A 22,512-nucleotide genomic window follows, 5' to 3' on the forward strand; every position below is an offset into this window, starting at 1 on the left:
TGTTTCTTGTATACAACATATTGTTGGGTTTTGTTTCCTAATCCACTGTGCCAGTCTATTTCTCTTAATTGGTGAATTGAGTCCATTTACATTGATAGTTATAACTGAGATGTGTTGACTTACAATTGACATATTATTTAAATGCTGGTTTTTTAACTCTTTTTTTCTCCTGTGTTTGATTGTTTGTCCTACTTAGTGGGTTCCTTCTGTTCTTGTTGGTGGAGTTCTGATCATTTTGGTCCCCCTCTAGAATAGTAGTCTGTGTAGGGTTGGCTTTGCCATCATGAAATTCTTTAGTTGTTCTTTGTCATGAAAGTATTTCACTTCTCCATCAAACTTGAAACAGAGTTTTGCAGGATATAGTAGTCTGTGTTGGAATTTGTTTTCATAGAGGACTTGAAGTACTCTGCTCCATGCTCTTCTTGCCTTCAGGGTTTGTGAAGAGAAGTCAGCCGTAATTCTGATGGGTATGTTTAATTTTGTAAGAAGCTGCCAAACCATTTTCCAAGCATCTGTGACATGTTCTACTCCCATCACCAGTGAATGAAATTTCCTCTTGCTTTGTGTTCTCACCAGCACTGTTGTGTTTAATTAAATTTGATTGATTGATTGATTGCAGTGTTAGTGAGGCAATCCAAGGCTTCATGTGTGCCAGACAACCACTCTATCTGAGCTACACCCCTATTTCTTAATTTTTGTAATAGAAAATTAGGTCCATGATTATGGAAAAGCAGCTCAAACAGAACAAAAGTACATGTAATGAAAATTAAATCTCCCAGGGCCAGCCAAATAGCTCAGCGGATAAAAGTGCCTACAAGCAGGCACAGGGTCCAGGGTTTGATCCCTGGGCCTGCTGTGCTGACTCCACCCCCTGGCCTCTCTGAGACAGTAATTGAGACTAGGTGTGGTGGCGCACACCTGTAATCCCAGCTGTTGGGTGGCTGTAAACAGGCAGATTACTATGAGTCTGATCTAGTAGTGAGACCCTAGATACCCTGTAGACTCTTCTCTAAAAAATAAAAGAGAGAGAGAGAGAGAGAGAGAGAGAGAGAGAGAGAGAGAGAGAGAAAGAAAGAAAGAAAGAAAGAAAGAAAGAAAGAAAGAAAGAAAGAAAGAGAAAGAATTAAATCTCCCAAGCTGGGAATGGAGTTCAGTTCCTAATACTGCAAAAGGGGAAGAAAAAATTTAAATTCCCTCTCATCCTAAACTCACAGGCCCTCACTTTCATTCCCTAGCAGCATCTTCTGTAGCCAGTTCCTTCTGTCTCCCTCAGAGACAATCTGTGCATATACAAGTATATATACCTGTGAATTTGTGGTATTTATGTGTATGTCTTCTCCCCTCATCATAAGAGAGAATACTATACATCTAATACTCTGGGTAGCTTTTTGAAAAATCATCCCTTCAGGTTTGTAAGACTTTCAAGACAACTCTAAAGTTTGTCAGAGTATTAGGCCATTCTGCAACTGAAGCTCAGAATCATAGTACTAGACAGAGGAGAAAATGGACAATCAGGATCGCCATATGGCCACTGGCAGAACTTCCTGCTCCGTTCTCAGATGCTGGGCCTTTCCTGGCTTGGGAGACTTGGCTGGAGGGGTGGGAGCCATTGCAGTCTTACTTTTACCACTGATTCCAGCCATCCACTCAGAAAGACAGGCCTGAGTGTCCCCTCACTGCCTCTGTCAAAGCCACATCCTCGCCTTTATCATCCCCTCCCTTCACCATTGTTATGTACACCAGGGAGGTTAGCCAGAATGTGTATTCTGGTTCTTTTGGGGGATATCATGGCTATTCCTCCAAATAAAATGTCTATTGACACCTTCCTAAGGAATATAAGGTTTTATCCTAGTAGCCTCTGAATGTTAGGCATCAAAGTTCTGGGGGACTCTGGAGACCTCAAGATCCGTAACTCCTTCGAATTAGGAGATGGCTGTCCTTTTCTCTTTCTCTCAAGCAGGCCTCTGTCCAACAACTTCTAATGTCTGCTGTTGCCTGTCCCAAACCAGCGGGTCAGTCAGTGAAGGTCACCTGGGGGAGGAGCAGGGAATTGAAGAGGGGACAAAGGACAGGAGACACAAGAAATGGAGACAAGACAGGATTCTTTTTTTTTATTTTTTTTAAGACAGGATTCTGATCAAGTCTCAATTTGTTCAGGGGAGGTGCTGGGTATATAGGGAGTGTAGGAATGAGGAAGTCTCGGCTCTTGGGGTCAGCAGGTATCTAGGCAACGGGGGAAGGTACAACACCTGGGGCATAGCACGTGATTCACAGGGAATGGGCAAGGCGGGAAGGACCAGAAACTTAACTCAGCAGGGAAATAGAAACTTAAGAAAATGACTGATACTATTATAAAATGGATACCAGTTAATGGCCTCCCACAATCGCCAAGCACTCAGCTCTGAAATGTCAGCCACAGACTCCCCAGAGACATAGGAAAGAATGGATTTGCTCCTAGTTCTGCTAAGAGTGTGCTATGAGTAACACAGCAGAGAAAATGCCCAGGGAGAGGAACAGCAATCAGGAAATGTGCTTCCAGGCAGTTTGCTGTCCGTTCTGTGGATTTCTAATCTCTTTCTACTCCATCCAAGGTCCTAAAAAGTTTTGCCAAGCTAAGTCCTGTGGATCAGGTGCTTCCTGCGTTAACCTATACAATGATTTTATTTGCCTGTGCATGGAGGGGAGTTTCTACGACTCCGGGGCATGTCAGAGAGGTGAGTTACAAGGGGTGAACCATGGCAGAGCTCTGAATCTCACACCTAAAGTGAAATAGGAAACTCAAAATGATATATAACAACATATTCTACAGAATAGAAGAGGCAGAAGAGAATCTGGAGGCCACCCAGTAGGGAGACGGCTCCAGGGTGTGAGAGCCAGTAGGAGATGGGATGGATCAAGTCAGACTTAAGAGTGAGGTCTGGCTAGGCTCATTCCTCTGCCTGCTGCTCCAGGGAAGGCGCTGTGGACCCGAAAGGAAAGCAATAGATGCTGGAGCCCCTGAAAAACAATAAAGGCCACAGGACTTCAAGATACTTGTCACCAAAGTGTTGTTATGGCATAGGGACACCGAGGTAGATGCAGGCAACATGGCCCAGGAGCCTCATCCTCTGACACTGGCTCAGTTCTGTGGTACAGGATATGCTTGCTCCATGACAGAGACAGAGGAGCCCCTCAGCTCTGGAAATAGACTTCGAGAGAACAGCCATACAGTCCTGGCTCAGCGCTGCGGGGTAGCGCTCCTGGGGCTGTGCAGGCCCAAAGCCTGTCTGCCTGTCTGAGTTCAGCTCTTCTGTTTCATAATTGGAATGATCCCCCTCCCAGAGCAAATGCACTGTGCCACCTGCTGGCCTTGTGGATGTGCCAAAAGACAAACAAAATTCATATTTTTAACACAAATCATCCCACTTCTGGGATCTACTCTAAGTAAATGACCCTTTAAAAATGTTCATACATGATTGTGCTCAATGCAACCTGTTTCTTCCCTTTTAAATAAAAGGGCTAAGTCCAAGAACAAAAGATGACCATAGCAGCAGAGAGGACGTATATTTCATAAAATATTGTAAAGCCTTTAAAGACAATAGTTATGAAGACAAAGACATGATTTGGGAAACTGCTTTGTATGTAATAATACTTTTTTTTTTAAAGCAAGGCATGTTATAAATGTGGGACCAAAGTGGTGGTGAGAGGGGGCTGGTGCCAGAACAAAACTGGCCATGCAGATTAGGTCAGATCGTGAATATCTTTGTCAAAATATTTCCAGACTTTTCGTAGTGTCATCATATAATATTCCAGTCTTCAAAAAAATAATTTATGTTTTCAAACAAAATGGAAATGATTCTGTTTACATTAAATAGTGTAGAAAAATTTTGTTTGACTTTCAGGAAAGTCATTCCTTGGCCAGCTTACAGTACAAGTACCTGATGCATATGACTTGCAAGATGAAAGCTCTCCCACCTACCAAGACTTTTGGGAAACTATTACTAAATTTGTAAGTATCTTTCCACCTCCCTTTCTACAGACATGTTCTCTGTTCTCACAATAGGTGGCAGAGCATGGCTCTGGTCATGCCTCTGTCTCTGTCACCACTGAAGAGGTAGCCTAGTGGCAGACCATTTACCAAGCATGTGAGATGAAACCCCTTGCCTTCAACCTCTGGCCTCATAAATTACTTAATTGATTAATGATTTGGGATGGAGTGTGTGGTGTCAGGGGCGGTGGAGTACCTGCTTAGCATGCGCAAGGCCCTGATTGATTCCCAGCACTGCACAAATTAAAAAACAACATGGAAGAGAGAACATTTTTCAAGATTTTTTCCCTTTTAAATTCAAATTTGTATAAATTTCCATACAGTCTATTTTTAAAAAATCTAGAAAGGGAACCAAATTGGAATTTGTATCCATTACTTTTTTCTTTGTCAAAAATGTTGCAATGAATCCCAATTTTCCTTTCACTCAGATTGCCAGGAGCACAGGTGTCCATGTGGAAGGAGCGGTTACTGCTCTTCCAGAAGTGCAGGTGTCAGGCCAGGTGTTCCCAGCCAGCATCCCAGAGACTAAAACACCTTTAAAGACTAAATTCTTTAAAGCAATGATTACCATTACCAGGCACATCAAGAGCAAATGATTTGTTCTGACATGCCATGTAGATTTATATAAATGAATTTGCAAACTTGTGCTAAGACCTAAAGTAATGCTTTAAATATTTTTCAACTTGCTATTAAATCTGTTCTCATCCACAGTTTGAAAATGCGTTTAATGGCACAGATTACAAACAGACTGTAATTTATACAGTAAGGTAAGTGTGCTATAGACCAACAGGGCACTTCGGAGGTGGGCACAGGATGGGCAGCTAGCAGCCATATCTTTCCTTATAGAAGTGAAGGAGGAGGGGCCAAGGAGATGGTGCAGTAGAGTAAGTGCTTCCCTGGCAAGCACAACTGTCTAAGTTCAATCCCTGGTTCCACATAAAAAGAAGGAGGAAGAGTGTGAACTCTTTCTGCTGTAAGAACAGCATTTATTGAGCACTTCAAGTGTTGGCAAGAGCTGGGTGCTCCATAGGGACCTAAAGAGACAGGATTCTTATACTATTGCATTTTTTCCCTAAAAGTTATGTCAACCATTTGTAGAATAGGATAAAATGTAGGTGGAGACAATTGGCCCTCTGTAAGCATGAGTTTCACATTCACAGATTCAACCAACTGCAGGTTGAAAGGATTTTTTTCATTGCAGCTGTAAACAGCACAGTGTAACAACTATTTCCATGACATTAATGTTGTATTAGGCATGAAATTAATCTGGAAAGGATTTGCTGAATACAGCAGGATGTGTGTTGATTGTATGCAAATTGTATGTAATTTTATGGAAGGCATTACTATATCCCTGGATTTGGATCTGTGGGGCATCCTGGAACAAATCCCCAGTGGATAGTGAGAGATGAATGTGTGTGTGTGTGTGCGTGCGTGCGTGTGTGTGTGTGTGTGTACATTCAGAGCAGGTTTCTGAAAGATGGTGACTCAGAGTTTGTTCTGTGTGGGCACAAGTCTGGTTGGTAGCCAGGAGAGGCCATGCTGGCCCAGGGAAGGGCTGGCAGCACACAGAAAGGCTGGGTCCACACACAGAGCCCTGGAGAGGAAGGTGCAGCAGACAGCAGCAGAGAGCTGTGAATAGTTTACAAAGTTTAGCGGACAATAGCTGGTACAGGATCACATGTGGTGACAGGATCAGAACAGAGACTGTGAGGGGTGGCAGAGTCAACAAAAGCCACACTTTAATATGACTTCAGCGCTTCCTTGCAGAGTAACAGACGAGGAATGCTAACCCCTCTGAACCTTCATTACCCCGTCTGTAGAGGACAATCTGATCAAGCTCCCTGCAACCTTGGGAGTAAATGAGATCATGCTGGAAGGGTCCCTGCATGCATGCTGTGTCAGTCAGTGTTTACTAAAGAAACAGACACAACATAAGATATACAAACATAATGAGAAGTTACGAGATCGGCTTGTGATGGTAACCACAGAGTTGGATGAGGAAGAGTGCAGAGGGTGTCTGCACACTGAAATTCGAAGGATTCAGTCCAAGGTCTGGAGCTCACTGCAGTGCCCCATGCAAGTCCATATCAGGAGGTCAAGGGTTTGTAATGGAAGGCTGAAGAGTCTCCACCAGAAGGCTGAAGAATCCCAGGCAGAAGCGAAAAAGTCCTCACCAGAAGCCAGATGACCAAGCTGGCAGTGAAGATAGGAGCTCCTCTGAAGAAACAGCAATCAGTCCTTCCTCATTTCCCTTTTATTGTCTGCAGGCTACCCTCACACAGTAAAATCTCCTCCAGGGGGATTCTTTACATCCACACCATCTTAGTGCCCTCCTCTTGCACAGACTGAGGAAGTTTACAAGTGAGGACCCTGGCCCCCTACTGGGTCACTTAGTTAAACTTCTATAGCTCTCAAATTGACACAATGAACAACATTCTAGAAGGAAAAGGGCATGTCTCTACACCCCGGGATATAGGCCTGCTCAATTACTTTAGCTAAGCTTCTAGACTTCTCAAGTTGACACAGTGTATGAACCATTACACTTACGTTCCTCTGCAAGCAGCCATTTCAAGCCATCTGTTTGTTTCAGAGTAAGGGACTCTATGTGTGATTAAGAACAGATCCCAGGGCTGGCAAGATAGCTCAGATGACTAAGTGCTTGCTTAGACAAGCACCTGGACCAGGATTCAATCCCAGCACCACATGTCATCACACACACACACACACACACACACACACACACACACACACACACCATGCACTGATCTGGCCACTGAAACCTGATGTGTAATCCCAGTGCTAGGAAAGCTGAAAATAGAGGGATCAGTATGAGTCTGAGCTGCATTGCAAGACTGTGTATAAAATACATTTTTAAAAAAGAAAGAAAGAGAAGAAAGAAGGAAGGAAGAAAAAAAAGAAAGAAGAAAGAAAGAAAGAAAGAAAGAAAGAAAGAAAGAAAGAAAGAAAGAAAGAAAGAAAGAAAGAAAGAAAGAGCTGGTCCCAAAGTCATCTGCGGAGGAGGCCCCTATGCTGTGGCATCCCTTTATTCATAAGGAGTTACTAAAAGGGAGCCCAGAGGGTTTAGAGGTCAACTTTGACCTGTTGGCTCACCATTGAGAACTACTGCCCTCCCTCCCCCCGGAGCCACTGCAGCACAAATGGTCCTGCCTAGGAGGGCACTTTTTAAACTCCAGCTCCAGCTTTCCGCCTACTATACAAATGCAAGAACTGGAAGGATCCTTGGAATTTCTCCTCCTAAAACTTCTCTTAGGACAGAGGAAAAAACTCAGGCTCAGAGAAATTATTACTGCCCTTGGGCCACAACAGATGATCTACAGAAGCTTGGGTCTAGCCCTCTTCTCTTAAAGCTAACTCAGGTGCTCTAGTCATTTCCCCTCAGACAGACCATGGCACCGTCATTACCTTGAACTGTCGTGGGCTTCAGTGTCTTCCTCCTGAGCTAAAGTATAATCTAATAGGTTCTTGGATGAATATACTGTTGATGGTATTTTCTAGCCCCAGTGGAAGATTATTTTATGGATTTCTGATCGTTTTTATTTTTTTATTTTTTTATTTTGATCGTTTTTAAGTAATATAGAAAACTTAGGTATCCCTTCTCACTGATGTAAGTAATCTAGTGCCACCACTCAAATCCTAATGTGAATGAGTTCCAGTCGAAATGTAAAAAGTAAACTTCTTGGTAATTTTTTTAGATGCCTTTTTGAGATGATTATCCCTCAAAACAGACCTTGGTTCATGTTTTGTTTTTGTTTTGTTTTTTTCTGCTGATGGGGGGAGAGTTGTTCTGGGGACCAAGAATGGCTATAAACACTTCCAAAGATGCATTTTTAAATTTCTCTATTTTAAAAGTTAAAATGGAGCATAGAAAAATTTGGAAATAAAAAATATATATCTTGAGGCCTAACAACACAGAGCCACAGCTGGGCATGGTGGTACACACCTATCATCCCAGCACTCAGGAGGCTGAGGCAGGAAGACTTCCATAAGATTGAGGTCAGACTAAGCTACACAGTGAGCTCAAGGCCAGCCTGCTCTACATAGAGAGACCCTGTCTCAGAACAAAATGTGCAGAGCCACAAGTCAAATAAGGAAGAAATTTATAATCTTCTTCTTCTTCTTCTTCTTCTTCTTCTTCTTCTTCTTCTTCTTCTTCTTCTTCTTCTTCTTCTTCTTCTTCCTTCTCCTCCTCTTCCTCCTCTTCCTCCTCCTCTTCTTCCTCCTTTTCCTCCTCTTCTCAGAGGTTGTATCATTTGACTCCCTTTAGCTAATTAGAATGTCAGCTTTTCTTAGGGCTTCAAATTGCAGTGCTGATTAGAGAGGAGGCTGTTCAGTGCCTTGTTACAGCGTGCTCTATTTGTAGTACATTTGGCATCATCTGACCATGTTTCCCTCTACCTATTCCTCTTTGTTTCGCTCTCCTGGGGCCATGTGCATTCAGCCCCAATCACGCCTACTATGAGGCCACCTGCTGAATCCCTGGCCCTTCCTGGGGGTGACCCAGGCTCTGTCTTGTTTGCTGCTCTCTCCAGGCACAAGGAACAATACACCCCCCTCTGTCTCTCTCAAAGTAGAAGTCTGATGTAATAGCTAAGAGACCCATCCTTGCTGTCGTACAGAAAGTGACAACTTACTATTTAGATATTATTCGTCTAGGCTGGGTTCACTCTAGATTCCTAGATGCTGAAAATGATTGTCCACAATTTTCCTCAGTATCTTCTAACGGGACACTGTTTTACTGTAGCTTTCCTCTGAACACACATCAGACACACATCTCTGATGTGGTCTCCTAGCTCTGGGTCTCTGTATATGGAGACAGAACAGTGGCACGAATGAAGGCTGGCAGATTTGGGAATCTTGGAGGCTTGAAACTCTATTTCTTGGCCCTTCCATTGAATTCTACTAATGATAGATTTATTCTATTTTTAGCACACCTTCTCCAGAAACAAGAACTGTACAAGTGGCTGTAAAAGTGGTGAACATTTTTGAAGAGAAAACAACTGAAACTGAGTCAAGTGTATCTACTAAAATTAAGACTGAACTAGAAAAAAACCCAAGGAACATTTTAGTATATTCATGTAAGTATTGGATAATTTTACTCCAAGTTTACCTAAAAATTTATCCACCTATTCGTAAAGCTTTCTGTTATATGCGGGCTACACAGTTGAATCAATAGATGTCTCTAGATTTCCTTTTAGCTAGTTCCCCCTCCCTCCCTTTCCTCTCATTGGCTGCTAATGCTTTCAAGCCACATCCCGTCTTCAAAGTTATTAGCTGGTTCCTTCCTTGGAAGGCACAAGTGACTCAACAAGTGATCTCTGGCCGAGAGAGAATGCAAAAATGAGAACCAGAGAGCTTCATATCAAATTATAGCTTTTCAACAAAAATGGAAGGCCCACCTATCCTGTTCCTTCTTTCAACCTGACGTACAAGCCCCTTGTGCAGCTGTAACAGCTATAACTGTGCAGCTGGGTCTGCTGTGCTATGAACCATCAGAAAACTAAGTGGCTTAAAACACCATTTATTTATGCAATTCCATAATTCTATGGGTCCAAACTTGAGATGGGCTCAGAGGGAGAGTTCTTCGGTCTAAGCCAGGCTTAGGTGACCTCCTCTAGACTCACTTGAGCATGGCTGTTCGTGGCTAGAGCAACAGGGGGCTGGCTGGTCTGGGATGGCTCAGTGGATGGTCTGGCTGTGCTCTAGCAGGCTGGTCTAAAAGCCTTCATGAGCAGCAAGGGAGTAAAGTTCAATTCACAAGTGTTTCTCTAGCTTTGCTGTATAACATTTATAATCATCCTAGTGGTCAAAGCAGGTCACAGAAGCAAGCCCAAGATAGCAGAAGAAGGGCCATAGAAGAGAACATGGATCCAGAAATGTCTGAACAAATTGATACCGGTGCTGCAGCTGACCCACCCCAGTGGTCAGAAGCAGCTCCCCACCTTGGAAGGGACCCCTTAGGGCCTGCTCCCAAGGAAGGGTTAGGCAGCAGGTACTCAGTTCTCACTGTCCAGTGCAAAGCCACAGGGCATTCAACCTCTCAGCAGCATGGGACACTGGCACATGTCCCTTGTCAAAGTGTCTGTCTGCCTGCGATGCCCCTACCATTCTCCTTCCCGCTGGCCTGCCTCTCCCATCCTTCTGTTTGTTCCTTCTGAGATTCAGTTCAGTGTCTCTTAACATGGTGCTGTTTAGATACTGTAGACTCCTGACCTGATTTGTAAAGCTGCTTTCTTTTTTAAAACAAACACATCTTGTTCATTTATGCTTTTTAGGTAATTTTCTCATGCTTTAATCTTTTTTTTTTTTTCAGTACTGGGGATTGAACTGGAGACCTTGCTCTTGACAGGCAGGCGCTTATGCCACTGAGCTATATCTCCAGCCCTCATGTTTTAATATTTTACAAAGATACTTATCAACATCTTAGAACCCAGAACATAAACACTCTTACTGAAAAACACTGAAAACTTTATCAGCAAATATAAGAGCTCTTCTGCACCAAATCTCCTTTGGCATTAACTGCCTTTTGGCACCTTATACTCAACCTATTTCCACATAATCCCCTGACAAAAAAGACTGGAGAAAAATAGTTGTGGAGCTATTCTGTGTCTTTTTATGCCATGCATCAAGATTACCCCAGTCTGTCCTCCCCCTTGCACAAACCTCTCATAGCCCAGTTTCTCTCTTTCTCTCTCTTTCTCTCTCTCTCTCACCCCCCCACACACGCGCACACGCGCATAGGCACATGAACATGCACACACACATGCACATACATGAACACACTGAGCCTCCAATGTGCTCATTTCTCACTGTAGTCCTATTTTTTCCTTGCTGGATTTTTAAAATTGCTTCTTCTATTTTAGATTTTGTTTGATGTAAGCCTGAGCTTATTTGGGGCTTGACTTTGCCTGACACATTTGTAATACAGTATTCAATCTTTGATGATGGGACCTTGTTCCCATATTTTGCTTATCTCAATCATCTGAGGCCTTCCTGTGCAAACTGCACCAATGCTTAAGCTACCTTGATTGTCCCTGGGTGTTTACACTCATTTCTGAAGCTGAACAGTTAGAATATATTTTCAGACTTTCTCAGTTTCTTGAACTGTTTTCATTTTCATTTCGTGGGAATAATACTGTTTCTTTTCTGAATGTTTTAGTATTTACTCTCTCAAAGTCTATAGTGTATTTTTGTCTATGCAATGTCCCCACCTCCCCTCTCTTCCTGAACTTGACTGTACCCATGAGCATAAGCTCTGACCACTCAGGGTGGTCACCAGCTGACTATAGTCCACATCTTCCTTGGATAGTATTCAAGCTGCCTGAAAAATTCTTTCATTTGATCTCTCCTGAGAAATCACATTAGCAACAAGCCCTGGTACAACTGAAACTATATGACTCCAGCTCTAACATTTACTTTTTAGACAACTCCTCACAATATCTCCCTTCACTGTGACACCTGGCACCTGGTATACATTCTTAGACACATTAACAAAATGCCAAACATCATCCTCTAGAGACACCACAAGAGTATAAATGCTGGGAAAATGGAAACAAGAGCCTCATAACTTGTAGAGAAAAAGATCTTTTCTGTTGTTCAGCTTCAGTGGCTAAAATATACTCCTGTACTCAAAGTTGTAAAAATCTTCCTCTAGACTCTGAAGTGGAGACATTTTCAAGTTGCAGGTGAAGAAGGAAGATTAGTTGTGGTTTGCAATATTTAGTAGAGAATAATCACACAACTCTCCTACCTGCTTCTTTTCTTGGCCCCTAATCTATTCTCAGATTCCCCTTTTTAACCTGGAAGGCTTTCTAGTCCATGTATAGACTATTATTCTTAAAAAGATTGCTTTCTCATGTCATACTCCTGGGCAAAATCTACCAAAGGATCCTTAGGCTTATAGAATAAAATTCACTGTCCTTAGCCTGATATTCAAAATTCACCATACTTCTCAATGAAATAAATATGAGGATTTGTTCAGAATTCTGTAATGGGCACTATTATTTATATGAGCTCACTCAATTCCCATAACTATCATGTGAAATAAGAATTATTAACCCAGGACTGGCAAGATAGCTCAGTGGACTAAGGGCCTGCATTGGTAAGCACAGGGACCAGGGTTCAATCCCTGGTCCACCATGCAGCACCGGCCCCACCCCCAGGGCAGGCTAAGCTGGCAAATGAGTCCAGGTGTGGTGGCACATGCCTGTAATCCCAGTGCTGGGGAGGCCAAAAACAGGAGGATCACTAAGAGTCAGAGCTGTGTAGCGAGAGCCTGTACCAAATACATACATGGAAAAAAAATTATTCACCCAGTTTTCCAAATAGAGGGAACTTGGACTCACCCAAAATCAAATGATGGAATAGAGAGCCATAGGCAGTAAGTGGCAAAGCCAGGAACTCTAGTTTTCTCTCAACTCAGCACATCACTTCTCCTCTACCCAAACACAACTCCACTGTTTCCTGACAACAATTCTATGCTTTTTATGACTCTTTACTCCAATTAAATAGCCTTTGTCTCTCCTCTGTTTCAATCTTCTCCATCTTTGAAAACTTACCTAATTCTTTTTTTTTTTTTTTTTATTGGAACTGGGGATTGAACTCAGGCCCTTGTGCTTGCCAAGGAAGCGCTTATTCCACTGAGCCATCTCCCTGGCAACTTACCTAATTCTAACCTTTTCCTCAATAGTATCTTGGCTACTTGAGCTATTGAACTCTCATTGTTTTGAAAGTCTGAGCTGGGGATATGGCTCAGTGGCACAAGTGCCTACCTGGCAAGTGCAAGGTCCTGAATTTGATTCTTGATACCAAAAACAAACACAAAGGGCTGGTGAGATGGCTCAGTGGTCTAAAGCACCTACCTAGAACAGGCTAAGCAAAGCACAGGGACCACGGTTCAATCCCCCAGCACCACATGCCAGCCAGCCCTGCCCCCTGGTGGGCTGAGCTGGCCACACACACACACACACACACACACACACACACAAATAAATAAAAAAACAAACAAACAAAAAAACACAAAATCAAGTCTGAATCACAAACCCTACAGCCAAATTGAGAGTTGCTTGGTGTAACTCTGCAATCATGAAGTCCCAAAGTTAAGCGACTTCTGTTCCCCTTACAGAACTTAGCACAAACACAGGTGCAAAAGAAATTGTCAACTTGAGCCTAGTTGCATTGCATTAGGTGCAATTAATTTGAACTGATAAAATAAGTCATTGAAGACAGGATTGGGGAGCTGACTTTCAGAATCACCCCACATTCTCATTTGTTAAATCTTTTAAAAATGTATCAAAAGGCAAAGTATAGCAACTGATATTTTTTCTGGCTCAGCAGAGAAGCAGAAGTAAAAAGGGGTGCTTTATTGATTTTTAGGACATGGAGAGGATTGTAGGGAGATCGGGGGATCCTCTGACCTGAGACAAACGAAGGCTGAGGTGCAGGAACAGTGAAAGGATGTTGGGGTGGGGAAGGAGGAGGAAGTAGTCATTGGAAAGATAAGCCCCTTGTTTTTGGGATTCAGTCATATTGAATTAGGGCCATAATAATTTATCGGTTTGTACTGGCTGAAATCTATCAACAGCGATGGAGTGGAGTGCTTTCACAGATTACTTCATCTTATTATCTTGCTGAATATAATTTTGAACAGTCTCTATCTCTCACAGCGCAAGATCAGTGTGAATATTATGGTTGTAAAAATACTCAGGATAATTGCAGCAGTAGTTCAAACTGTGAGTGTAAAGATGGGCTGCAGAGACCGTACCCACAGTCCCGTTTTTGTATTGGTAAGTATTCCACCTGCTTCTGCTTGCTCTTCCCATTGCTTTCCTCTCTTTTGCATAGGCAAAGTATGAACATCACTGCTTGACTGTCCGTGTGTATTTCAGAGACTGAGTGATGTGCATTTGGGCTTCAGACATAAACACCAGGGTGGGTTCTTATTGTTGTTTTTTGTTTGTTTGTTTGTGGAATGGGAATTGAACTCAGGCCCTTGCGCTTGCCAGGGAAGCGCTTATTCCACTGAGCCATCTCCCTGGCCCCTGTTTTTTGTGTTTTTGAGACAGGGTCTCATTATGCAGTTCAGGCTGGGCTTGAGCTCACTTTGTAGCTGGTCTTGAACTCGCAATGATTGTCCTGCCTCAGCCTCCCCAAGTGCTGGGATTATAGGGATGTGCCACCATGCCTGGCTAGGGTGGGGTCTTGTCTAGGAGCTGCTGAGGCTGCCCATGGGTGGCTTCACAGGGAAGGTCATGAGCAGTGAGCACCTCATTAAATTTATAATCTATCCCTGTGAGTGTAAAGCGATTGTTTCCAAAGTTACTTAGCAGTTACTCTGTCTAAAAGCTTTACAGTGTTCTGCGGACTGCAAAGCAGAGAACAACAAGCAGTGCTTGAAGCAGAGAACCGGGAAGCTGGAGTGTGTGTGCCTGCCAGGGTACAAGATGGATAGTTCCAACTGCCAAAAGTAAGAGAAACCACCCCGTTTTGATCTTGCCATGACTGGAGCTAGGCAGGAAGGACAGAGCTTGAATCACATAGACAGGCTTGGAGCCTAGAAGTGGGGAAGACAACAGAAGTCATAGATAGAGAGTAGCAGCATCTTCTTCATTATGCTTTGGGCATTGGCTCTATGCCAGGGACCAACCACATCAAGTGTTATCTGTCACACAGCCTCTGTCAGAAACTTATCCATCATCCTCGTTCAGGTGAGGCAGTTAGATGGTGGCACAGCCAGGGGGGCCACCCCTAGGGAGGGCCTATCCCTTTGGGGTTCAGGCTCACCTGAATGGCTGAGTTCAGAGGGCAGAATGTTCAGCCAATAGCAGGTGAAACTAAGTGGGATCGGACTCCCCTGTGCCTCCACAAGCCCTGTGGGACATGCTTGCTGCACTTATGGGAGCATCAAAAGACAAGAGAAAAAGAAGGAGCAGGAGGACAGAGCAGGAGATGGAGGGGAGCCTCGGAGACTGGGGAGGGGTCCACCCTGCTGCCTGCAGGAGCTCTCTAACAGGTTTGGTTGCTTGCTGTGTTGCAGGTGTCCATTCGGTTACAGTGGAATGAACTGTGAAGACCGTGAGTATCGAAGTCTTGCTATAATAGTCTTGCTATTATAAATAAGTTATAAAGCAGTAAACACGAACCACATTCAAACTCCTGTCCAGCCTGCTCAAGTCTCTGACTTCCTTAATGGAGAGACAAATCAGCCTGGGGTTTGCCCCACGCCTCCCACGCTCACTCAGAGGTTACAGGAAACAGCAGCTCCACCATGGGACACCCCCCCCCAAGCAGAGGTCGGGCAGATGGGCATCCCAAACTGTTACCCTGGTGCTCTACATTTGCTAAAAGACAAATTTTTTGCTGCTCCTAACAATAAAAGACAGGTATCTTTCAAAATCAGTGGTTGTAAGAGAGAAAAGCTAAGAGAAAGTAATTTAAATGCTCACACCTTCTCCCAGCTTGCTTTATGGGGTAATAGTGCAGATTCAGCTCCTTCATTCTCTCCCATGCCTCACTCCCACAGGACAGAGACAATACTGACTTTAATGTTAAACTACTTAACCATTTACATAGCAAACTAAAGTTCAGCGACTCAAGATGCAGGAACTATGACCTCAAGCTTCCTACCAGATGCAGAGATGGTGCTGATAGATGCCCTTGGCCTCTGCCACCTTTTGTGGCAAGGACAGGTGCACTAAATCATTTCTTTCTCTGGGCCTTCAGTCTCCACATCTGCTGAAAGAGAGGTTTCGGGCCGGGCAGCAGCTTAGTGCCAGAGCTCTGGCTTACCCTGCGTGAGAGCCCCAGTTCAATCTTCAGCACCTCTAAAAAATGTAAAAAGAAGCAAGAGATAAAGGCTAGCATCAGAGAACCTGACTGTTCAGGTCCTTCCCAGACTTCATATTCTGTGGCCCTGAAAACCCAGTTGGAGGTGGCACATGTGGCAATGACGTGGCAAGAAGAGCAGATCTAGAGTGGCATTGTCTGATTTCAGTAGAAGTATAGTATGAGCCACAGATTTCATAGTACACTTTTAAAGTTTCAAGCAAAAATTTAAAAACAAACAAAAAGACTGGGCATGGTGGTGCCCAGCTGTAATCCCAGCACTTAAGAGGCTGAGGCAGGAGAATTGCCACAAGTTTAAGGTCAGCCTGGCCACATAATGAGTTCAAGGTCATCCTGGCCTACATAGCAAGACTCTGTCTCAAAAAACAAGCAACCACACAAAAAACAAATCAAGAAAAAAATTCAAAGTAGAAAGAAATAGGTGAACTGTATTTGATTAACCTATTCTATTTAATCTAATATATCCAAAATATATCTTGACATGTAATTGGTATAAGACTATCAATGAGTTATTTCACATTTCTTAGTGCTTGGTGTCTGGAATCTGGTACATATGTTACACTCGCAGGCCATCTCATCAGTGCCTTTGAAGAGTCGGTCGCACCAGTCAAAGAAGGAGGAGGAGCAATGAGCTTCTAGACTCTTCCTACAGGACAAAACCAAATGGCTTCCTGGCTTCTCTCAGGGGCAAACTTGACTCCTCAGTAAAGGCGGGCATTTAGGGCAGAGGCAACACAGGTAAAGAAGCAGGTATAGACCTCAGCTGGATCTGCTTCCTACAAAACCCAAAAGAGCCCTCTGCCCTCGGCCTCCTGTGCAGTTATGGTCGCGTATCTGGCTGGGCATCCTCCTCTGATAGAGTCCTGAAGACACTGGCAGGCGAGGCACAGGCCGCTGTGGGATGTGAGCTGCCTGTCCAACCTGGCTCTGAGAGACCTGATCCTCCACACAGCTAGAGGCCCCAGAACACGCAGCATGTGCAGTGGGCAGCTGGGGCCGTCCTTACGCTTTTCTTTTCCTTTTCAGAATTTCAGTTGATCCTCACTATTGTGGGCACCATCTTGGGCGTCTTTGTTCTCAGCCTGGTGATTGCATTGATTGTCACAACGAGGTATGGAGATGGAGGTGCTCTTTTCCTGGGGGCACACCGGCTTCCAGACACACCCCGCCTTTCCTGGGCAGGGGAAGGGAAACGAGGGGAGGTCTTCCCTCCATTGCCACTCTTTGTTTTCCTTACTTAAAACTGTCTTCTGATTATATAAATGACCATCAAAAAAAATCTTTAAAAAAGAGAAAAGTGCAAAAGGGCAGAGTAAAAAATTATCCATTCAACCCACTGCCCTAAGGCAACTAACATGTTAGTATGCATCCTTCCAAATTGTTTTCCATATTTTCAAATATTACACAGCCATGTATTCTTTGTGAGTTTTATTTTCAAGGTTTTATTTTTGCTTAACACTATAGTAGGACAAAACAATCATTTTCCTATGCCATGAAGAACTCTTTGTCAACAATATTTAATTCCATTAATGTTATCAAATATAATTTTCACCAAGTCATTTCCCTGCCCAGGGTCCTGCTGCAAATGGTCTAGAATTAAATTCACCTGAACCCTTAGGTTTTTCAAAAAATAGAAAGGTTTCATCAGATCAGCATGGCTGTTTCTCAGTGTGGGGTCTTAAGTTTTCTTCTCTTAAGGGAGAGGGAGCAGTGACCATTCTTTTATTCAACAAATATTTAGCCCTGCTGGATTTCCTGCTGTTAACAAGGAGTGCTGTTAACTTCATCTCTAGCCGCATCCACCAGTGGAACCAATTTGCTAAAAACAAGCTGCATATTTTTTCTAACATTTAGTTCAGACCTTACATTTTGGCAAAATAGGTATTTTTCCATTAGAATTGGAGGATAAAGAAATTTGAGGTCCCTAAAATATTTTGTGTGTTCTCCCGCTCTCATTCTTTTTGTTGTTGTTGTTCTGTTTTTTTGTTTTGTTTTGTTTTGTTTTGTTTTGTTTTGTTTTGTTTTTGAGACAAGTTCTCACTATGTAGCTCAGGCTGGCCTCAAACTTACAGTGCTCCTCTTGCCTTAGGCTCTCAAGTACTGGGATTGCAGAACTCTTTTATTTCATTCTGATGTTGGCTCCTCCAGAGACTCAGAAGGGATCTAGGCATGGAGCTGGCTCTGTGAACACCAGGAGGCCGCTCTGGGACATCCCTGCATCTCAGCTCCTCTTCTCACTACAGAGCCAGAGCTGCTCCAAGCACAGCTACACACCAGGGTTCTTGGATTATAGCAGAAGTTTCCATTTTCTTGCCCACATTGTAGGGAGGGAAAGTCTGTGCTCAGCCACTTTGGACATGACAGTATCAAAGGCTGGGACTATGGATAGGGTTGGTTGGCCACCAGACTCATGGGGTGAGTGACTGAGGTGCAGGTAACTATCGCCCTGCAAGGGCACCGGTGGTGTCATGCATGTAGTGACTGCACTCCAGGTGCCTGCAGGAGCAGGACCAAGCCCTCTGGATCAGGAATGGAAGGAGGGAGGGAGGCCCACAATCAGAGTGACCTGGGAAGAGATGCCGCCCCACTGAAGTACTATGGGCTTTCAGCATGTCCCCTTGAGACTTTTGGGGCCCTCAGGCTTCTCCCTTCCAGACCTTGGAATCCAGAACTCATTTTACTCTCAGAAGTGTTTCTACAGATGTTGGCTCTGCTTCAGTGGAAAACTGTATCCCACAAGTCATGGTTTCTCTTTGACTTCAGTGATTATCTCTATGAATAAATGAAAAGTAGATTGAAGAGTAGTAACATTATTAGAAACGCTTGAGTGATGCTGTTGGAATTAGATGTTAATGTTGGGTCAACTGATGTACATCCTAGGGTGTATCAGGTGATTGTCCTTAAATTTCAGGGATCTCCTTGAGCAAAATAATGAAGTTATGGGTAATGGGTATCAAGTCCAAAACTTAGTGTCTTCATTGGCTCAAAGTGTCAACAACTGGGAAATCTGGGTGATGAATATTATATATATAATATATAATATCATATATTATATATTATATAATATTTATAATATTTAAATATTAAAAGTTATTAGAATAAAAGACACAGTGTCTACATGCTTATATCTGGTAATCTAAACAACAAATTTGAAGCCAACAATATACAATACAACAGCCACTGTTGAATTCCTATCATTTTGTTTAGTGAAATTTTTTGTTTCTTTCTTTTCTTTTTTTTAACTATTTTTTATTCCCTTTAAAAAAAGAAAGATGTATGGCCATTGGTTCCCTCCAGATTACCCCGTCCTTCAAACACGCCTAGCCCAATGTCCTTGTCACTTTCGGGAACAGTTCTACAAGTCCTCTTTCATGAGGGTCTTTGGGAGGTGTGATCAAAACTCCAGTGAGCGCTCCTGCGTTATCCAACAGAAAAGCAAGTTTGTAGAGGCTTTAGTCTGTCCTCCTCCACCTCATTCACTAGATCTACACTGTGTGACTTCTGACTTCTCAAAATCAAAGTGGCCATGAAATATAAATGTTTTGAATTCAGAACATCAAGGTAACTGGGACAGCACCATTTCCGACACTTAGGAAAAATGGCTCCCAGAACTGCTCTGGAAAGTGGCAAAAACAATGGGATAAGTGGATTCAAAGTGAAGGTGGGGGCCGGGGAGATGGCTCAGTGGAATAAGCGCCTCCCTGGAAAGCTCAAGGACAAGGACCTGAGTTCAATCCCCAGTTCTGCAAAAAAAAAAAAAAGAGAGAGGGAATATTTTGGGGTCTTTTTGGGGGAGAGGCAGGAGAAATATTGTGAGGAGGATCAACAACAATGTGTCTTATACTGTAATTTTTTAAAATTTAAACATTCACAGTTTTTACCGCCTCACATAGCTCATGGTATAAATTTAAAATTATTAAAATTTTAAAATAACATTTAAAAGCATTAACATTTACTCCAAGAAACTTTCTGCCATTGTCAGATCCTAACTCTTGTTATTGATGACAGATCAACAAATAGGAAGAAGAACACTGAAGAGCAGCACTTGATTGAGAATGACTTCCAGAATCTGCGGCTGCAGCAGACTGGCTTCAGCAATCTGGGAGCTGGAGGCAGCCTCTTCCCTGAGGTCAAGACGGAAGCTTCTCGAGGCTATCGGTCCTCAAATCCCTACATAAACCAGTAAAACACTCCTGGCCCTACTGCTGGTGAGTCTGGGCTCTCTGTTGGACTGTGCCTAGGGAATGCCCCAGGGCAGAGTAGGGACCCCTGCTATTGCATCTTCATCAACACTTCACTGCCCTACAGACTTTCTGTTTCTTGATGAAAAACAAAGCTCAATAAAAAAGTTTCCTAGCTGTGTAAGTAGTCACCTCTTGGTCCTGAACCCTGACCATCTATGTGTCTTCAACCTATCACTTAATTTCTTGGGCCTTCTACTTGCTCATCTGTAAAAAGAGCATCTTCAGATGCCCTGAGGGTCTTTGCAGTTATCAACTGTGGCAGGCATGGCTCCAGGTGAAGCTGGTGAAGGCCTATGTCCCCGCTGTGGACCTAGGTCCAGAAAGGACAGCTCAGGGCAGTTCTGTAGCACCCTTGCCAGCCAAGCAGTGGCTTTCTCTCTTCTCCCTCCAGATCTCAAGGCAACACAGTTGTTTCTAAAGAGATAAGGCACTTTTCAATGGTAATATTTCACTTCCTTTGGGAGGACCTGGGAGAATAGCTTGGTTCATGGAATTTGTACCAGGTAACCATAGCTGGAGTTGCTCGCTGTGACTTCTGTGAAATTCAGAAAGGGGGAAGCCTGTGACAGGCGACTATAGGGGGAAGAACAGGGCTCTGAGATGCGAAGAAAGGATACTGGTAAGAAAAAAGAGAAGGGGCCAGGAAAGAGGTAGGGAATGAAAGAGAGTCCACATAAGAAATTATTTTTTAGACAGTAAGAGCAAGCATTATGTCTGTATAGCTAAGCAGATATTAAATTGGAAATTTGTATTTAAGTTAGTTCGCCTAAGTTCTGTCTGATCACCTCCCCTTGATGTACCTGGTGTCTTCCAGTCAGACTAGTTCACCCTGGTTACCTTTTGCCCCCTCTCTCAGTCAAGAGAGAAAGAGGGAGGATGCTCTTATAGATCTGGGTCTAGCAGAGTGCCTCAGCTTACTGGGTACGGATCTATGAAGTTTGAATTCATCCTGATGTGCCTGGCTTGGGTCTGGTTGCTATACTCAGCTTTCTCCTGCTGCAGCCTGTGGAACTGAACCCATTGTGCCCCTCTGGCAAGATGTTCTGCTCCTGGATTAGCTGGGTGGTCCTGGCCCCTAGCCTCTCTGTAGGGACTTCAGCTGCAGAATTTCAAAGCAGGCCTGTATGCCAGGCCTGGGCTGTGTCCAAAGGGGTCCAGTGGGCACAGCAGAGCACAGGCCTTCCCACACACATGCTGGGCCTGGGTTGTGTCTGGAGGGGTCCTGAGAGTAGGGCAGATGGTCTCACTCACATGCTGGGCCTGGGCAAGAAATGATTTTTAAAAGAAAAAAAAAAGGCTGAGGGTGTGGCTTCATGGTAGGACATTTGCCTAGCGTGCACAGGATCCTGGGTTCAAACACTTGCACTGAAAAAGAAAAGGAAGAAAAAAATACTTGAAAATAATAAACAAGGACAAAGGCAGAATAGAAAAAAGTGAAGCAGTTATTTAACGTTTATGTTTATGCATCTAAATTTTCTCATGTTTTTGTTGGACTGCTTCTTCTCTCAGTTTTATCTCTTTTTTGTCTTTCTCTCTAGAATGATGAAAATTGGGAACCTCCACAGCCCTAGCCCATTTATAAGCTACTATTTGGAGATCTGAGAAGGCCCTGGAGAAGCATGCATGGTACAGGCTCAATCATGGACACCCGCCGGCCTCATCAGATACAGGGCTCTGAATGGCATGAGGAAGTCATTCCTCGCCAAAGAAGCATTAATGAAACGAAATGAACACACAAGCCGTTAGCACTTGCAAGATAGGTGATTTTTCACCTTTCACTTTTTTTCAAATCAAAATTTTGATAAGACAAAATTAGTTTTGTCTGGGATTGGTGTAGTGTTTTTTCCTAGTAGGGAAGTACTGTTTGCAACCTAGAAGAGAGCCCCTAGCAATACTATACTTGTCCCTGGAAGAATGTTATTCTGTAGTTGACAGCTTGTGGATGTGTGACCTAGTTCTCCTGGGGGACCCTGACCCACCAGCTGTGACGCTCCCAGAAAAGAGAGGACATGCTAATCTTTAAGTTCACTCTCCCTGTCTCTGCCTCTCCCATGCCCTTTAACTGCTGGGAGCCTGTGACCTTGACTAACCCCAAAGAAACAGAAAAAAAAAAAAAAACACCCAAAAACCAGTCTCTCAGTTTTTTCAGGGCTCAATGAGAATCGGGAACTTTCCTATATTAATCAGGACTAAGGCCAGCATGGTGATGCATCCCTATAATCCCAGCTATCTAGGATGCTGAGGCAGGATGACTGTAAAGTCAAGGCTATCCCAGGCAATTTATTGAGATCCTGTCTCAAAATAAAATTAACAGTTCTAGTAATGTAGGTTAGTGGTAGAATACTCATCTAGCATGCATCAGGCCCTGATTTTATATAT

The 22,512-nt window shown here is 43.5% G+C and overlaps 1 protein-coding gene across 1 annotated transcript; it reads left to right on the forward strand.

Moving 5' to 3' along the window:
• Nucleotides 1-3,086: 3,086 nt before the first annotated feature.
• Nucleotides 3,087-21,785, forward strand: Muc13 (mucin 13, cell surface associated). Its single transcript, XM_023702206.1, has 10 exons — nt 3,087-3,230; nt 3,902-3,988; nt 4,739-4,794; nt 8,975-9,123; nt 13,711-13,830; nt 14,390-14,510; nt 15,081-15,118; nt 16,916-17,000; nt 19,898-20,097; nt 21,672-21,785. Exons 1-9 carry the CDS (start codon nt 3,087-3,089, stop codon nt 20,073-20,075), a joined length of 978 nt encoding a protein of 325 aa, XP_023557974.1. The 3' UTR covers nt 20,076-20,097; nt 21,672-21,785.
• Nucleotides 21,786-22,512: the final 727 nt, after the last annotated feature.

This window comes from Octodon degus, unplaced genomic scaffold, assembly GCF_000260255.1.
Source record: "Octodon degus isolate 3935 unplaced genomic scaffold, OctDeg1.0 scaffold00147, whole genome shotgun sequence".
Lineage (NCBI taxonomy): Eukaryota > Metazoa > Chordata > Mammalia > Rodentia > Octodontidae > Octodon > Octodon degus.